The sequence below is a fragment of the Artibeus jamaicensis genome, unplaced genomic scaffold (assembly GCF_021234435.1).
Source record: "Artibeus jamaicensis isolate MK-2021 breed Jamaican fruit bat unplaced genomic scaffold, CSHL_Jam_final contig_135, whole genome shotgun sequence".
Classification (NCBI taxonomy): Eukaryota; Metazoa; Chordata; class Mammalia; order Chiroptera; family Phyllostomidae; genus Artibeus; species Artibeus jamaicensis.
In genome coordinates this window covers 1,553,023-1,568,582 of record NW_026521267.1, presented here as the reverse complement: position 1 = coordinate 1,568,582, position 15,560 = coordinate 1,553,023, and the positions used below count along the sequence as shown (strand labels likewise).

The following is a 15,560-nucleotide window of genomic DNA, read 5'->3' as shown; positions in this document are numbered from 1 at the left end:
AATGGTGGAGGGGGTGTGCAGGGTGGAGGGGAATGAAGTGGGGAAATAGGACAACTGTAATGGCATAATCAATAAAATATATTTTAAAAAACTAAAAACAAAACAAAACAAAAATAGAATTATTCAATGAAGAGATAGCCAATCTATCAGATGCAGAATTCAAAACACTTGTACTAAGGATGTTCACAGAACTGATTGAATATGGTTCCAAAATAGAGGAAAAAGTGAAGGCTATTAAAAGTGAAATAAAGAAAAATATACAGGGAACCAACAGTGATGGGAAGGAAACCAGGACTCAATTCAATGGTTTGGAGCACAAGGAAGAAATAAACATTCAACCAGAACAGAATGAAGAAACAAGAATTCCAAAAATTTAGGAGAGGCTTAGGAACCTCTGGGACAATGTTAAACATTCCAACATCTGAATGATAGGGGTGCCAGAAGGAGAAGAGGAAGAGCAAGAAATGGAAAACTTATTTGAACAAATGAAGGAGAACTTCCCCAATCTGGCAAAGGGAATAGACTTCCAGGAAGTCAGAGAGTACCAAAGAAGTTGGACCCAAGGAAGTACACACTAAGGCACATCATAATTACACTACTCAAGATCAAAGATAAGGAGAGAATCTTAAAAGCAGCAAGAAGAAAGGAGACAGTATATTTATGTACAAAAGAATTCTCATAAGACTCAGCTTGTTTCTCCAAAGAAACCTTGCAGGCAAGAAGGGACTGGAAAGAAGTATTCAAAGTTATGAAAGGCAAGGTCCTACATCCAAGATTACCCTATGCAGCAAAGCTATCATTTAGAATGGGAGGGAAGATAAAGTGCTTCCCAGATAAGACCAAATTCAAGGAGTTCATCATCACCAAGCCCTTAATATATGAAAGGTTAAAGGGACTTATCGAAGAAAAAGACAATAAAAAATACAAACAGTAAAGTGGCAACAAACTCATAACTATCAACAACCAAACCTAAAATGGAACTAAGCAGACAACTAGAACAGGAACAGAATCACAGAAATGGAGAAGCCATGGAGAGTTATCAGTGGGGGAGTGGAGAGGGAGAGAGGGAGAAAAGGTACTGGGAATAAGTAGCATAAATGGTTGGTAGAAAATAGACAAGGGGAGGTTAGGAACAGTATAGGGAATGTAGAAGCCAAACAACTTATATGTATGACCTTTGGACATGAACTAATGTTTGTGGGAGGGGCAGTGTGGGTTGGAGGCTGTGTGCAGGGTGGAGGGCAATAAAGGGGGCAAAATGGAACCACTGTAGTAGATTAATCAATGAAGTATATTTAAAAAGAGAAAAGCTGGATAAAAGACTAAATATGAATTGTGACACTGTGCAAGTCTTAAAGGAGAACATAGGAAAATTTCAGATATCCCATGAAGCAATATTTTTATTGATACAACCCCTAGGACAAGGGATAGAAAGGAATGAATAAACAAATGGGACTTCATCAAAATCAAAAGTTTTCACAGCCAAAGGAAACATCAACAAAATGAAAAGGAAACTAACTGCACAGGAGAATATGTTTGCAATTGATACCTCAGACAAGGGTTTGATCTCCAAAATATATAAAGAACTCACATGACTCCACACCAGGAAAACAATCCAATTAAAAAATTGGCAAGGGGCCTAAACTGACACTTCTGCAAGAAGGATATAGGGGCACAGACATATGAAAGAATTTTCAACATCACTAGTCATCAGAGAGATGCAAGTTGAAACCACAGTGAGATGCCACTTCACACCAGTCGGAATGGCCATCATTAACGAATCAACAAACAAGTGCTGGTGAGATTGTGGACAAAAGAACATTAGTTCACTGCTGGTAGGAGTGCAGCCTCTGTGAAACACAGTACCTAGTTTCCTCAAAAAAGTAAAAATGGGGCTGCCTTTTGATCCACTGATGCCAGCTCTGGGATTATACCCTACAAATCTAGAAATACCAATTCAAAAGGACCTATGCACCCCAACGTTCATAGCAGCATTAATAACAATAGCCAAGTGGTGGAAACAGACTAAGTGCCCATCATCAATAAATGAATGGATCAAAAAACTGTGGTCCATTTATACAATGGAATACTATGCAGCAGAACGAGTAGGAACATGGATGGAACATGTTCCTACAACATGGATGGAACAGTAGAGTACTGTGCTGAATGATAAAGAAATGAAAGACAAATACCCTATGATCTTACATATAACTGGGACCTAATCAACCAAACAAACAAATGAGGAAAATAGAACAAGAGACATAGAAATAAAGAACAAACTGACAGTGACCAGAGGGAAGAGTGCAGAGCATAACGGGAAAGAAGGGAAAGGGCCATCAGGGAACATGTATAAAGGACCTCAGGACAAGGAACGTTGTGGGGATTGACTGTGGGAGCAGGGAAGGGCGGAGAGGCTGGACGGAGCAGTGCGGGGGAAATCAGGACAACTGTAATTGAACAGCAATAAAAAAATAGCAAGGGATCCCAGCCTGACATCAGTGCCCCCAACCTAACCCAGCATTGCATTGCAAAAAAGAGAAGTTCTCTGGCTCACAGCGGGGATTGCAGCTGAGTGAGATTAGAGAGCTACTGGAGTCCCAGGCATTCCTTTTAAAGGGCCCACCCATGGACTTACCTAATGAACTCACAAGCTCTGAGCTCCAGCACTGAGGCAGCAGCTTGAAGGTTATCAGGGACATAAAGAGAGGAAGTTAATTTTTTTTTGGCTCTGGGACAAGGGTTGAAGGGGCTGCTTTCTCCCCCACACAAGGGCTGGCAAAGGCTGCTGCTCTTTGCTGAGTCCATCTCCTACAGGGAGAGCCATATCTGAGTCTCTGCCAACCTGACTACCACTGTTTGTCCCACCCTAGTGATTCCCAGAGACCTGGTCCCACCCAACTTGTGGGCTAACCCAAGCCATTTCCAGTGGCTTTTACATATAAACAACTTATCTTGAAGGCTCATGATGAGGACTTTCTTAAAATCTCTGGAAGGTTCACAAACACCCAAATCAGTAGCATCTGGCCTCAGTGTACCCCATACTTCTTGATAAGCTGTTCCAACCACAACACTAGCAGCAGCCAGCCTTTGTTTGAAGCTTTGGCCTCTTGTGGGTGCCTCTAAGCCCCCCAAAAGTAGCATCCCTCTACAAAATGCTCTGTACCTCATGCCAGATAGCCTTAGGCAGGGCACAGGTGGTGACCAATCATAGACTGCACGACTTGAGCGGCCGCAGAGCCAGCACATCTGATGGACAGGTTCAGACCACACTGGAGCATCAACCAACCAGCTCCTTGAATGATGCACTCAAGGGACAGTGTCATCAGGCACTTGAGCCCTGCTGAAGCAAGTCCTGCTCTGAGGGGTTAGCTTCTGCACAACATCTCCTCTGGTGTGATCATGACCAGTCCTTGCATCTGATTGTTCTGGGTGTGTAAATCCCTCCCACTGAAGTGCCAGCAATCAATGCTCAGCTACAACAGGAGGGTATGCAGAGCCCACAAAGGAGTGTACCTGGAGTGTCTCACCTACTATATAAGAATACATACCAAGACTGGGAGACATAGAAACTGTACATAATATATAGATACAAATACAGGGAGGCAGTCAAAATGAGGAGACAAAGAAATGTCCCAAAAGAAAAAAGAATAGAACTCCACAAAAAATATATAATAGAGAAAAGCATTCTACCAGATGCACAGCTCAAAACACTGTTTATGCCCTGGCTGGATGACTCAGTTAATTGAGCAGCATCCCATTCACCAAAAGGTTGCAGGTTTGATTCCCAGTAAGGGTGCATACATGAAGTAACCAATCAGTGTTTCTCTCTCACATAAATCTGACTCTCTTGTTCTCTCTCTAAAAATCAATAAAGACATATGCTCAGGTGAGGATTTAAAAAAGACACTGGTTATAAGGGTGCTTGGTAAACTTAGGGGAAGAGTAGATGAACTCAGTGAAAACTTTAACAAAGAGATAGGAACCAGACTTCTGGCCAAGATGGAGTCTTAGGCAGACACCTACGCAAAACCAAAAGGACAACAATTTAAAAACAAAAAACAACCAGAACTGACAGAAAACTGAACTGTATGAAAGTCTGACAACCAAGAAGTTAAAGAAACACATTCGTCCAGACCAGTAGGTGGAGTGGAGAAAGGTAACTGGGCAGAGAGGAATAGCATCAAGGTGGTAGCTGGAGGACCGGGGCAAGCAAGATGGCAGCTGGTAGACCCAGCAAAGCAGCAGATTGTGGAGTGGGGTATGCCAGGCTGTGGCTGATCAACAAGACAGCAGGTGGTGGACCAGTGAGGCAACGGAATGTGGACCAGGCAGTCCCACATTCACACACAGATAAACTAGGAGAAACAACTGGGAAGTGGATGGACTGTGCAACCCAGGACTCCAGTGCAGGGAAATAAACCCTCAAACCACTGATTGAAAACACTTGTGAAGGTTGACACAGTGGGAGAAACTTCCAGCTTCACAGGAGAATTTTCTGGAGAGACCCACAGGGTCCTAGAACATGCACAGTCCCACCCACTGGGAATTAGCACCAGAAGGGCCCGATTTGCTTGTGGGAAGAGGGGGAAATTACTGAAATCCAGCGGAGAGTGGAGCAAGCACCATTGTTCACTCTCAGACCCTTCCCCCACATACAGCATTACAACACAGCTACCTGGTTTGTCCCGCCTGGGTGAATGCCTAAGCTTCTGCCCCTCACTATGTAACAGGCACATCAAGATGAAAAAAAAAATGGTCCAAAAGAAAGAACAGATCAAAGCTCCAGAAAAAAATACAATAAAGCAATGATGAGATAGCCAACTTATCATATGCACAGTTGAAAACACTGGTGATCAGGATGGTCACAGAACTGGTTGATTTTAGTCACAAATTAGAGGAACAAATGAAGGATAAACTAATTGAAATGAAGGGAAATGCACAGGAAACCAACAGTAATGGAAAGGACACCGGGACTCAAATCAAAGGAGTGGACCAGAAGGAGGAAAAAAATGACCAAACAGAAAAGGATGAAGAAACAAGAATTCAAGAAAATGAGGAGAGGCTTAGCAACCTCCAGGATATCTTTAAATGTTCCAACATCCGAATTATAGAAGTTCCAGAAGGAGAAGAGGAAGGGCCATGAGTGGAAAACTTATTTGAACAAATAATAAAAGAGAACTTCCTTAATATGGCAAAGGAAATAGACTTCCAGGAAATCCAGGAAGCTCAGAGAGTCCCAAAGAAGTTGGACCCAAGAAGGAACACACCGAGACACATCATAATTACATTAGCCAAGATTAAAATGAAGGAGAGAATCCTAGAAGCAGCAAGAGATAAGGGGACAACCTACAAAGGAGTTCCTATCAGACTGTCAGCAGATTTCTCAAAAGAGACCTTACAGGCAAGAAGGGGCTGGAGAGAAGTATTCCAAGTCATGAAATCCAAAGACCTACATCCAAGATTGCTCTATTCAGCAAAGCTTTCATTTAGAATGGAAGGGCAGATGAAGTGCTTCTCAGATAAGGTCAAATTCAAGGAGTTCATCATCACCAAGCCCTTATTATATGAAATGTTAAAGGGACTTATCTAAGAAAAAGAAGATAAAAATACGAACAAAGGACAGCAAACTCACAGTTATTAACAACCACACCTAAAACAAAAGCAAACTAAGAGGACAGCTAAATCAGGAGCAGAACCATAGAAATGAAGATCACATGGAGGTTTAGCAACAGGGGAGTGGGAGGAGGAGAAGGGGGAGAAGGTACAGAAAATAAGTAGTATAGATGGTAGGTAGAAAATAGATAGGGGGAGGGCAAGTTGAGTAGGGGAAATACAGCATCTAAAGAACTTGAGACACGTGGTCATAAACTAAAGGAGGGAAAGGTGGGGGAGGCGGTGTGCAGGATGGAGAGGAATGAAGTGGGGAAATAGGACAACTGTAATGGCATAATCAATAAAATATATTTTTAAAAAAAGATAAACCCAAAGAGGCCCACACCAAGATATGTCATAATTAAAATGCCAAAATTTAAAGAACGAGACAATCTTAAAAGCAGCAAGAGGGAAGTAGTTTCCTACAAGGGAGCTCCCATAAAAGTGTCCCCTGATTTGAACACAGAAAATTTGCACACCAGAAGGGATAGGCACAAAATATTCACAGTAATAAAAAGCAGGGACCTATGAGCAAGATTGCTCTACCCAGCAATGCTATTATTTAGAAGCAAAGGACATATAAAGAGCTTCTCAGACAAGAAAAAGGGAAAGGAGTTAATCACTACATAACCACGATTACAAAAAATGCTAAAGGGTCTGTGTGAAGAAAAAGAAATAAATAAAAATATGAGTAATAAAGTTGCAGTAAATATACATCTATCAATAATACTTTAAAGGTAAATGGATTAAATGCTGCCATTAAAGATATACAGTTATATGGTGGTTGAATGGATAACAAAACCCTTATTTGTGCTGTCTCCAAGAGACTTACTTCAGATAAAAAATACACACACACACACAGACACACACACTAAATGTAAAGGGATGGAAAAAGATATTTCATGAGAACAGAACAACAAAAACTGAGGTGGCAATTATACCAGACAAAGTAGACTTGAAAACAAAAGCTCTAACAAGAGACAATGGATAAACAGCAATTCCATGTCTGTGTATTTATCCGAAAGAAATCCAAATACTAAATTGAAAAGATATATGTATCCATATGTTCATTACAGTATTATTTAGAATAGCCAAGATATTGAAGCAACCTGTGTGTCCATCAATGAATGCATGGATAAAGAAGAAATGGTACATGTATACAATAAAATATAACTCAACCATTAAAAAAAGAATGAAATCTTGCCATCTGCAATAATATGGATGGATGGTCTTAGAGGGTATTGTGCTGAGTGAATAAGTCAAGACAGAAAAAGAGAAATGCCATATGATTTCACCTGTATGTGGAATCTAAAAAACAAACAGACACAAAAATTTAGCAAACAGACCATAAACAAATTCGTAGATAGAGAGAACATTTTGACATTTGCCAGGTGGGAGGGGATTTGGGGGGATGAGTGGAAAAGGTGAAGGAATTAAGAAGTATAAATTGGTAGTTACAGAATAGTCATGGGGATGTAAAGTACACCATAGGGAATATAATCACCAATATTGTAATAACTATGTATGGTGTCAAATAGGTACTAGATTTATTGGTGGTGATTACTTTGTTAGTTATATAAATGTCTAATCACTGGGTTGTATACCTTAAACTAGTCATATTGTATATCACCTGTAATTGAAATTTAAAAAATTTTTTTAAAAAACTTTCTCCTGTCAGTTTTTTTCCTGGTGTATCAAAAACTAGCATTTGCACATATAACTAGTTTTATGCAGCTCACTAAAGATGATTCTTGTCTAGAAAAGTGGTGGAGCTCCAGTTAAGTGAGGGAATAACTTCATATAATAAATTGGACCAATGGTGATTTAGAACTATTATTTAGTTTATTTTCTAGTTGCTTATATATTTTTTGTCTTTTTATATTCTTGATATTTTTGAAGTTACCTCCTCAAAACAGTCTGGGAGAGTGCTACATGTGCACAGCTTCATTCTTCTTTTCCCTTTTTAAACTTCCATGTTCTTGTCTGAGAAATAAATGAATAATTTGATGAGCAAATAGTGAAGGTCCATGCAGATGCTGAACATACTTGTTGCCATTTCACTTTTATGTGAAATCTGAGACCATGAACTGATTTGTTCATTATTAGGATGGATATTGGCTTTTATTTTTGCAACTGATGGCAGAAGTTTAAGAGTTGGGGAGGCATTTCACATTCTGAGATTGCAGTGAAATATCACTAAGAAGATTCTACTCAATGTTACCTTTTATATTTCATCTGTTATTTTCCTGAGTAAGATGAGAATCATGCATATTTTCCATTTGGTAATTGATGCTAACAGATTTTAAATGCCCATACAGTTTTTGTGCTGATGCACAAACTCCCTGCCCCCTGGAGACAATGATGAGAAAGCACCATAGACCACTTTAAAATTACATCTTTATAATTGTTGTTCAAAGAATATGTACTACACCTTACTAAGAAGAGATGCTGCTTCATTGTTTCATGTTTGTATTTTATTTGATTATTAATAAGATTGCTTGTTTATTTATCATGTTTCTTATTTTCAGAATTGTGCATAGGTCCTGTGTCCATATAATATGTTCAAATATATCCAGTTACCATTTTTATTAGTAAACATGATCAAATAATGGCAATTTTGTATGGTTCATCATAGTGTCTTTAGGATCTTAATGTGTTTGATGTTTTAATAACATTTTCCTGGTTATATTGTATTCTCATTGTTATAATAAGTTTTAAGAAATATAAAAATATATAAAATAGAAAAATATAAAATAGCACAAAGTTATCTTATACTATGTTGGTGTATTTTTCTTTTCCCTTTTAAAATATATTTTATTATTTATGCTATTACATTTGTTCAATTTCCCCTCTTTATTATCCTCTGTCTACATCACCCCTCCCACCCTCCTCCCTCCGACATTAGTTCATGTCCATAGGTTGTACTTATAAGTTCTTTGGCTTCTACATTTTCTCTACTGTTTTTAACTTCCCCCTGTCTATTTTCTACCAACCATTAATGCTACTTATTCCCTGTACCTTTTCCCCCATTCCACGCCCTCCCCAATGTTATTCCTCCATGTGATCTCCATTTCTTGATTCTGTCGTGTTCTAGTTGTTTGCTTAGTTCCTTTTTGTTTTTGTTTTCTTTTTAGGTTTGGTTGTTGATAGTTGTGAGTTTGTTGCCACTTTACTGTTTGTATTTTTTATTGTCTTTTTCTTCGATAAGTCCCTTTAACCTTTCATATATTAAGGGCTTGGTGATGATGAACTCCTTTAACTTAACCTTATCTGGGAAATCTGGGAAGCACTTTATCTGTCTTTCTACTATAAATGATAGAATGCTGGATAGAGTAATCTTGGATGTAGGTCCTTGCCTTTCATAACTTTGAATATTTCTTTCCTGCTCCTCTTGCCTGCAAGGTTTCTTTTGAAAAATCAGCTAATAATCTTATGAGAACTCCTTTGTATGTAACTGTCTCCTTTCTTCTTGCTGCTTTTAAGATTCTCTCCTTATCTTTGATCTTGGGTATTGTAAATATGATGTGCCTTAGTGTGTACTTCCTTGGGTCCAACTTCTTTGGTACTCTCTGACTTCCTGGAAGTCTATTCCCTTTGCCAGATTGGGGAAGTACTCCTTCATCATTTGTTCAAATAAGTTTTCCATTTCTTGCTCTTCCTCTTCTCCTTCTGGCACCCCTATCATTCAGATGTTGGAATGTTTAACATTGTCCCAGAGGTTCCTAAGCCTCTCCTAAATTTTTGGAATTCTTGTTTCTTCATTCTGTTCTGGTTGAATGTTTATTTCTTCCTTGTGCTCCAAACCATTGAATTGAGTCCTGGTTTCCTTCCCATCACTGTTGGTTCCCTGTATATTTTTCTTTATTTCACTTTTAATAGCTTTCACTTTTTCCTCAATTTTGTGCCCATACTCAACCATTTCTGTGAGCATCCTGATTAACAGTGTTTTGAACTCTGCATCTGATAGGTTAGCTATCTCTTTGTCACTTGGTTGTATTTTTTTCTGGAGTCTTGATCTGTTTTTTCATTTGGGCCATATTTGTTTAGTCTCAGTGCACCTGTTATGTAATAAAGGGCAGAGCCTTAGGTATTTGTGATATCAGGGAAACCCACACTGCTGTGTTGTAGCTCTGTATGTGGCAGAGGGGTCCAAGAGGGAACAATGCATCTTGCTTAGCTCTTGGTCAGCTTCCCGTCACTTCTCCACTACCCACAAGCAAATTGGGACTTTCTGGTGCTGTTTCCCAGGGCTGGGGACTTGTGTACATTCTAGGACCCTGATGGTCTCTCCAGTAAACTGTACTGTGAGGCTCGCTGTTTCTCTCACTGCCACAACCCCCACAAGTTTTTTTCAGTGAGAGGATTTAAGGCTTTATTTCCCCATCCTGGAACCCTGGGTTGTGCTGTCTGGCTCCCCAATTGTTCCTTCTGGTTTATCTGTATGTGAATGTGGGATCTCCTGCTCCACCAGCTGCCACCTTGCCTGGCCCGGCCTTCTAGCAACCGCCTTGCTGAGGGTCCTCTCCACCCAACTGCTCATCGATGCCTCTTCTACTGGTCTGGATGAAATTTTCTTCAACTCCTTGGTTTTCAGACTTTCATGCAGTTTGATTTTCTGTCCTATCTGGTAGTTTTTTGTTTTTAAGTTTGTTGTTTTCCTTTTTCTGGTTGTGCAAGGAGGCACAATGTAACCATCTATCCCTTCATCCTGACTGGAAGTCCTCTTTTCTCTTTTTGAATTGTGTATTATTCTCAGAAAGTTGCAGAGGTGTTTTTTTTTTTTTGGTAGAACTGTTAAATAATTATATGTATAGTGACAGCTAAGTATATTAGCTATTATTATAGACAGAAGTTATCCTGCCTGATATTTTATGAACTATACTTCCTATGCTATTAAATATTCTTTAGGAATATTATTTTTAAGGCTACTTCTTATTCTGCTGTATGAATACAGTATAATTTAGCAAACTTCTTGTAGGTATTATGAAATCCTTTTATGTGAAATAACTAGGTCAGATAATTAAAATATTTTTTAAATTTCTTGATATGTAGAAGAATGCCATCCCTAACTATTTATTAATTGCCTTGGCTGGTGTTGCTCAGTGGACTGAGTGCAGGGTGTGAACCAAAGTGTTGCCGGTTCAATTCCCAGGGAAGGCACATGCCTGGGTTGTGGACCTGGTCCCTAGTCGGGGACATGTGAATGGCAGCCACACATTGATATTTCTCTCCCTCTCTTTCTACTTCCCTCCCTCTCTCTCTAAAAATAAGTAAATAAAATCTTTAAAAAATTTATTAATTGTGGCCTGGCTGGTGTAGCTCAGTGGATTGAGTGCGGGCCTGTGAACTACACGATGAAGGTTCAATTCCCAGTCAGGGCACACGCCTGGGTTGCAGGTCAGTTCCCAGCAGGGGACTCACGAGAGGCAACCATACATTGATATTTCTCTCCTTCCCTTCCTCTCTAAAGATAAATAAATAAAATCTTTAAAAAAACATTTATTAAAAACACTATTAATTGTCACTTTTTCCAGGAATTTGTGAGATTACAGCAGTGAAAGTTTTTATTCTTGATTTTGATAGATACAAATAGTGTCTCTGTTTCATTTTGAATATTTTAGATGGTTATTAACCATGTCTTTCTTCTGTTATGATTTATTTATTAAAATTCTGTATTTTATTGGATTTTCCATTTGTCTTATATTTGTAAGAAAAAAACCATACTTGTATATGTATGAAAAAATTAGAATGCATATTTGCCAAAATATGAGTAATTTTATAAACATTTTATTTACTTATTCAAGAGAAAGGGGAAGGGAGGGAGAAAAAGAAGAAGAGACATGATATGTGGCTGTGTCTCACACACCCCCAACTGGGAACCCGGCTCACAACCCATGCATGTGCCCTGACTGGGAATTGAACTGGTGACCCTTTGGCTCTCAAGCCAGCACTCAATCCTCTGAGCCACACCAGCCAGGGCTCATTGATGATTTTCTAGGTTATGAAATTTTGGATGATTTTAATTCTCTGCATATTTGTCTTTTTTTCCTAATTATCCAGTTTTATTTGTTATTGTTTAGTTTTTTGCAAAACAAAAATTCCTGGTTGTTGTGAAGGTGGGCTGGCTATTAGTAATAAGATGTTTTGGGCCTGTTCTACAAAGATGGAGCAGATTCCTCCCAGGCCCACTTAAACCCAAGAGGGTTTTCAGTGTCCTTTGCTTATACACTCAGCTTCTATCTGGTCCCTAGGCCACACTATCTGGTATCTTAACAATGGGAGAATGTGTGAGGTATGATAATAATAGTGTACCATTGTTTTTGGTTTTCCCTGGCATGTTCAGCCTGCTAAGGGATGGATGAAGAAGAGAATCACTATGTTTCACAACTCAGGGAAGTCTTCAGAAGCTGTGACACCACAGGAACAGGCTTTCTGGACCAGGAGGAGCTGACCCAACTCTGTCTTAAGCTGCATCTAGAACAGCACCTTCCTATTCTTCTGCAAACACTTCTCGGAAATGACTGCTATGCCAGGGTGGGTATTTTACTTCATTCTGTTAAGAAAGAGCACAGAGAACTTTATTGGTTATTATGGGCATTTGATAAGTATCAGTTGGATACTCATCAAAGAAAAGTTATTAGGAAATGAAATGGTATTTTTTTCTCTATGGAACTCCTACATTGTAGAAAAATTTTCTTAAGATGACTTTTTAAATGTAGTAACCTCCAGAGGTTTTTTTGTTGTTGTTGTTGTTTTTGCAGAAAGTTGCTTGAGTGATTTGTCAGCAGGTATCAGGAGTTGTGGTATGGGTGGGTAGCATATGATTCACAAAACACGGGGCTGGCTCTGTGGGTTTACACACTAGTAAATCAATCAGAGACCGACAGCTTTGAAGTACCTCAAGGGTAGATTGTATTGTATTACAGTTACATAGCTTGAAATTTTTCTTGCAGCTGAACAAAATTTCAAACTATGTTCAGAGGTGATCTGTGATTTCATATAGGCGAGATGGGAAATGAACTCAGTTCTTTTCTCTAGGAAGTTCAAGGTCATTTAAATGGTGATCTAGAACGTAGATTAAAAACTTTCCTGAGGGAAACACTAATAACCATGTCCCTCCTTCTTCCTACTTCTTGAATTTTTCCACATATTAAACTGTTAGTGTTAGAAACAGTTATCTTATCATCTCGACTTTGAAGGAAGAGCTGTCTTTTTCACAGTATTCAGTAAAACTGTTGTCATTTTGAATAAGAAAAAAAATCTAGCTTGTAAATTTTCCTGAATTGGCTCTTGGGCAAAAACAAAAGTCCTCACTGCTGGCATAGGGAGAGAATCAGGCAAATCTAACCTCTTGTTTCTTCCCCAAAGAACCAACTGCCCTGTGTCACTAATGCTTGTCAATAGGGTATTTTTACTCCTTAGGGCAGAGAATGCTGACTCAATTAAATTGACCTCACCCTTTCTCTCTTTATTCTCTTCCTGATTTGGTGGTTTTTTCCTTTTGGACTTAGGAAGCAAATATTTTTTTTATAGATAATGTTCCAGCCTCTTTTGATATCACCTGGAATTGTATTTGGACCCAAGATCAGAAAAAGGCACATTTGTGGAAAATCAGTACTCTAGTTATTTAAGCAGTATAAACAGATGATCTGGTTTTCCTGGTTATTTTTGAAAGTGGAAAATTCAAACCAGAAAGGATAACTTTTAGGCCCAGATTCAGATTGTAGGTTCTGCTTATCGAACAAACCATAATATTTTCAAGCCTTTCTCCACTTTATGCTTTGTATGTGCAGAAGTGGTATAAGATTCAGAAACATCAAATGTGACAGAAAAAAAAGATCAGTATTGGAACATCAAAGAGAAAAATTAACTTGGATTCTTTGAGATTTCTCACTTCCCCCATGTCACATGCATCCTGAAAGGCATTTGCTCTGAGTTGTAATTCCTTCCAGGAAGCTGGTAGTTTCTCCAGACACATTAATGGGGAGTTAGGTTAGAAGAAGAGACAGATACTCACAAGCAGTGACAGGAGCCTGATCTTTTCTGATTACCATTCACTTGGCAAAGCTCTGTTCATGTTTATCCATCTGTCCTTCTGTCTGTTCCAACTTCATTTTGTCTTTTATCCATGAAATTGTGTTCCCAAAAAGACAGGGGCTAGATGAATTAAGAAATCACTCTATTTCCTTTAGTGCTCTTGAGTGTGATCTGAAGTTATCCATAACTTCATAAAGAATAAATAAACAAGTCAGCAAGAAATTACCAGTCTAAAAATCTATAAGTCATATATTCTGAAAGGTTAAGCTTAGTACAGAAAATCCAATTTGCTCTAAAAGTATTTTCAGTTATTAAGTAAGCACCTGTTAAATTGATATGTGTTTTGGGGGGCCTCCAATTACCAGAGAAATATGTCAAAACCCATACTCGCCCAAGGTAGAGAATCTGATAAAGGAGCCCCAAATTTAAGGGAAGCTTTTAAAGGGTAACACATAGCGTAAAGATGAACTGTAAGTAAATAAGCCATTGTGCTTTTTTTGCTACCTGGGCTTGCATCCCCTCAGTGGTCTAGTTTAACTCAGTTCTTGTACTTAGATTAAGGTTGCCTGTATGGGTGGTCCCCTCAGGCATCTGGCAAAAGCAAAGCAAAGTCCTCTCTTGAGACAGTACCATCATCAAAGTTTTCTAATTACTTTTAAGTAATAGTCAAATATAATAACCAGCATACAGTCAAGAATAATTAGGTACACAAATAAGATAGGATGAGTAAGAACCAATAGAAACAGCAGGCAAACACAAAGCTTTGATGGATTGGAATTATTGGGCACAAAATATAAAACAACTATATTTAATTACTGTTAGAAGAGATTGAAAAACAAAAGCTTGAAAGAGAGAATTCTTTTTTTAAAAAAAATATTTATTTATTTATTTATCTTTAGAGGGGAAGGAGAGAGGGAGAGAAACATCAATGTATGGTTGTCTCTAGTGCATCCCCTGCTGGGAACTGGCCTGCAGGGAACTGGCTTGCAACCCAGGCATGTGCCCTGACTGGGAATTGAACTGCAATCCTCTGGTTCGCAGACCTGCGCTCAATCCACTGAGCTATACCAGCCAGGGCTGAAAGAGAGAATTCTAAAAAGTGATTTAAAAGATCTGAACAAAGAACTGCAAATAAAACTTTTAGAACTGAAAAGTGTGATAACCAAAATTAAAAACTAAATGTAAGAGTTTAACAGCAAATTAGGCACAACTTAAGAAAGACAAGGAAAAGATAGTGTGAGAAGGTCTAACATTCCTTTAGTTGGAACTCCAGGAGGAAAAGAGTGAATGTCTAGGGCATTATGTGATTAGATAATAGCTTTAAAATTTCCAGAACAGATTTAGGATTTCAAAACCCCATGAATTCCAAGTAGCATAAATAAAAAGAAATCCACACCTTACTATAGTATTGTGATACTGAAGGAAAACAAAGCCAAAGAGAGTATGTTAAAAGCAGCCAGACATTGGTACACAGGATCTCTTTGTATTTTTCTACAACCACATGTAAATCTAAAATTATCTCAAAATGAAAAGATTATTAATTTTTAAAAGCAAAGAAAAACATCATTCTAAAAATGTGCAGTAGTTAGATTGACAGCTGCCTTCTCAAATATGATAGTAGAAGCCAGAGCAGTTGAAAGGTCTTTCCAATATGCTGGGGGGAAAATCAACCACCAACCTGAATTCTATATGCAGCAAAAAATGTTTTTAAAAAATAAAGGTGTCATCAAAGGCAGTTCTGGCCAAGATAGAGACGTAGGTAGACACCCTTCAAGTACTTGCAGAACCAAAAGGAGGATAACAGCCAATAAAATCAATAAACAACCAGGAGTGCCAGAAAATCAAACTGCATGGAACATTGACAACCAAGG

General features: G+C 38.6%; 1 protein-coding gene across 7 annotated transcripts in view; it reads left to right on the top strand.

Moving 5' to 3' along the window:
• NINL (ninein like) overlaps positions 1–15,560 on the top strand; it is a 208,288-nt gene that overhangs the window by 72,270 nt on the left and 120,458 nt on the right. For all 7 annotated transcript variants that reach the window (XM_053667257.1, XM_053667264.1, XM_037155282.2 and 4 more), the window contains one exon: positions 11,996–12,186. In XM_053667257.1, coding sequence (XP_053523232.1) covers positions 12,007–12,186 — 180 coding nt within the window. In that variant the 5' untranslated portion in view covers positions 11,996–12,006. The remainder of the gene's footprint in view (positions 1–11,995; positions 12,187–15,560) is intronic.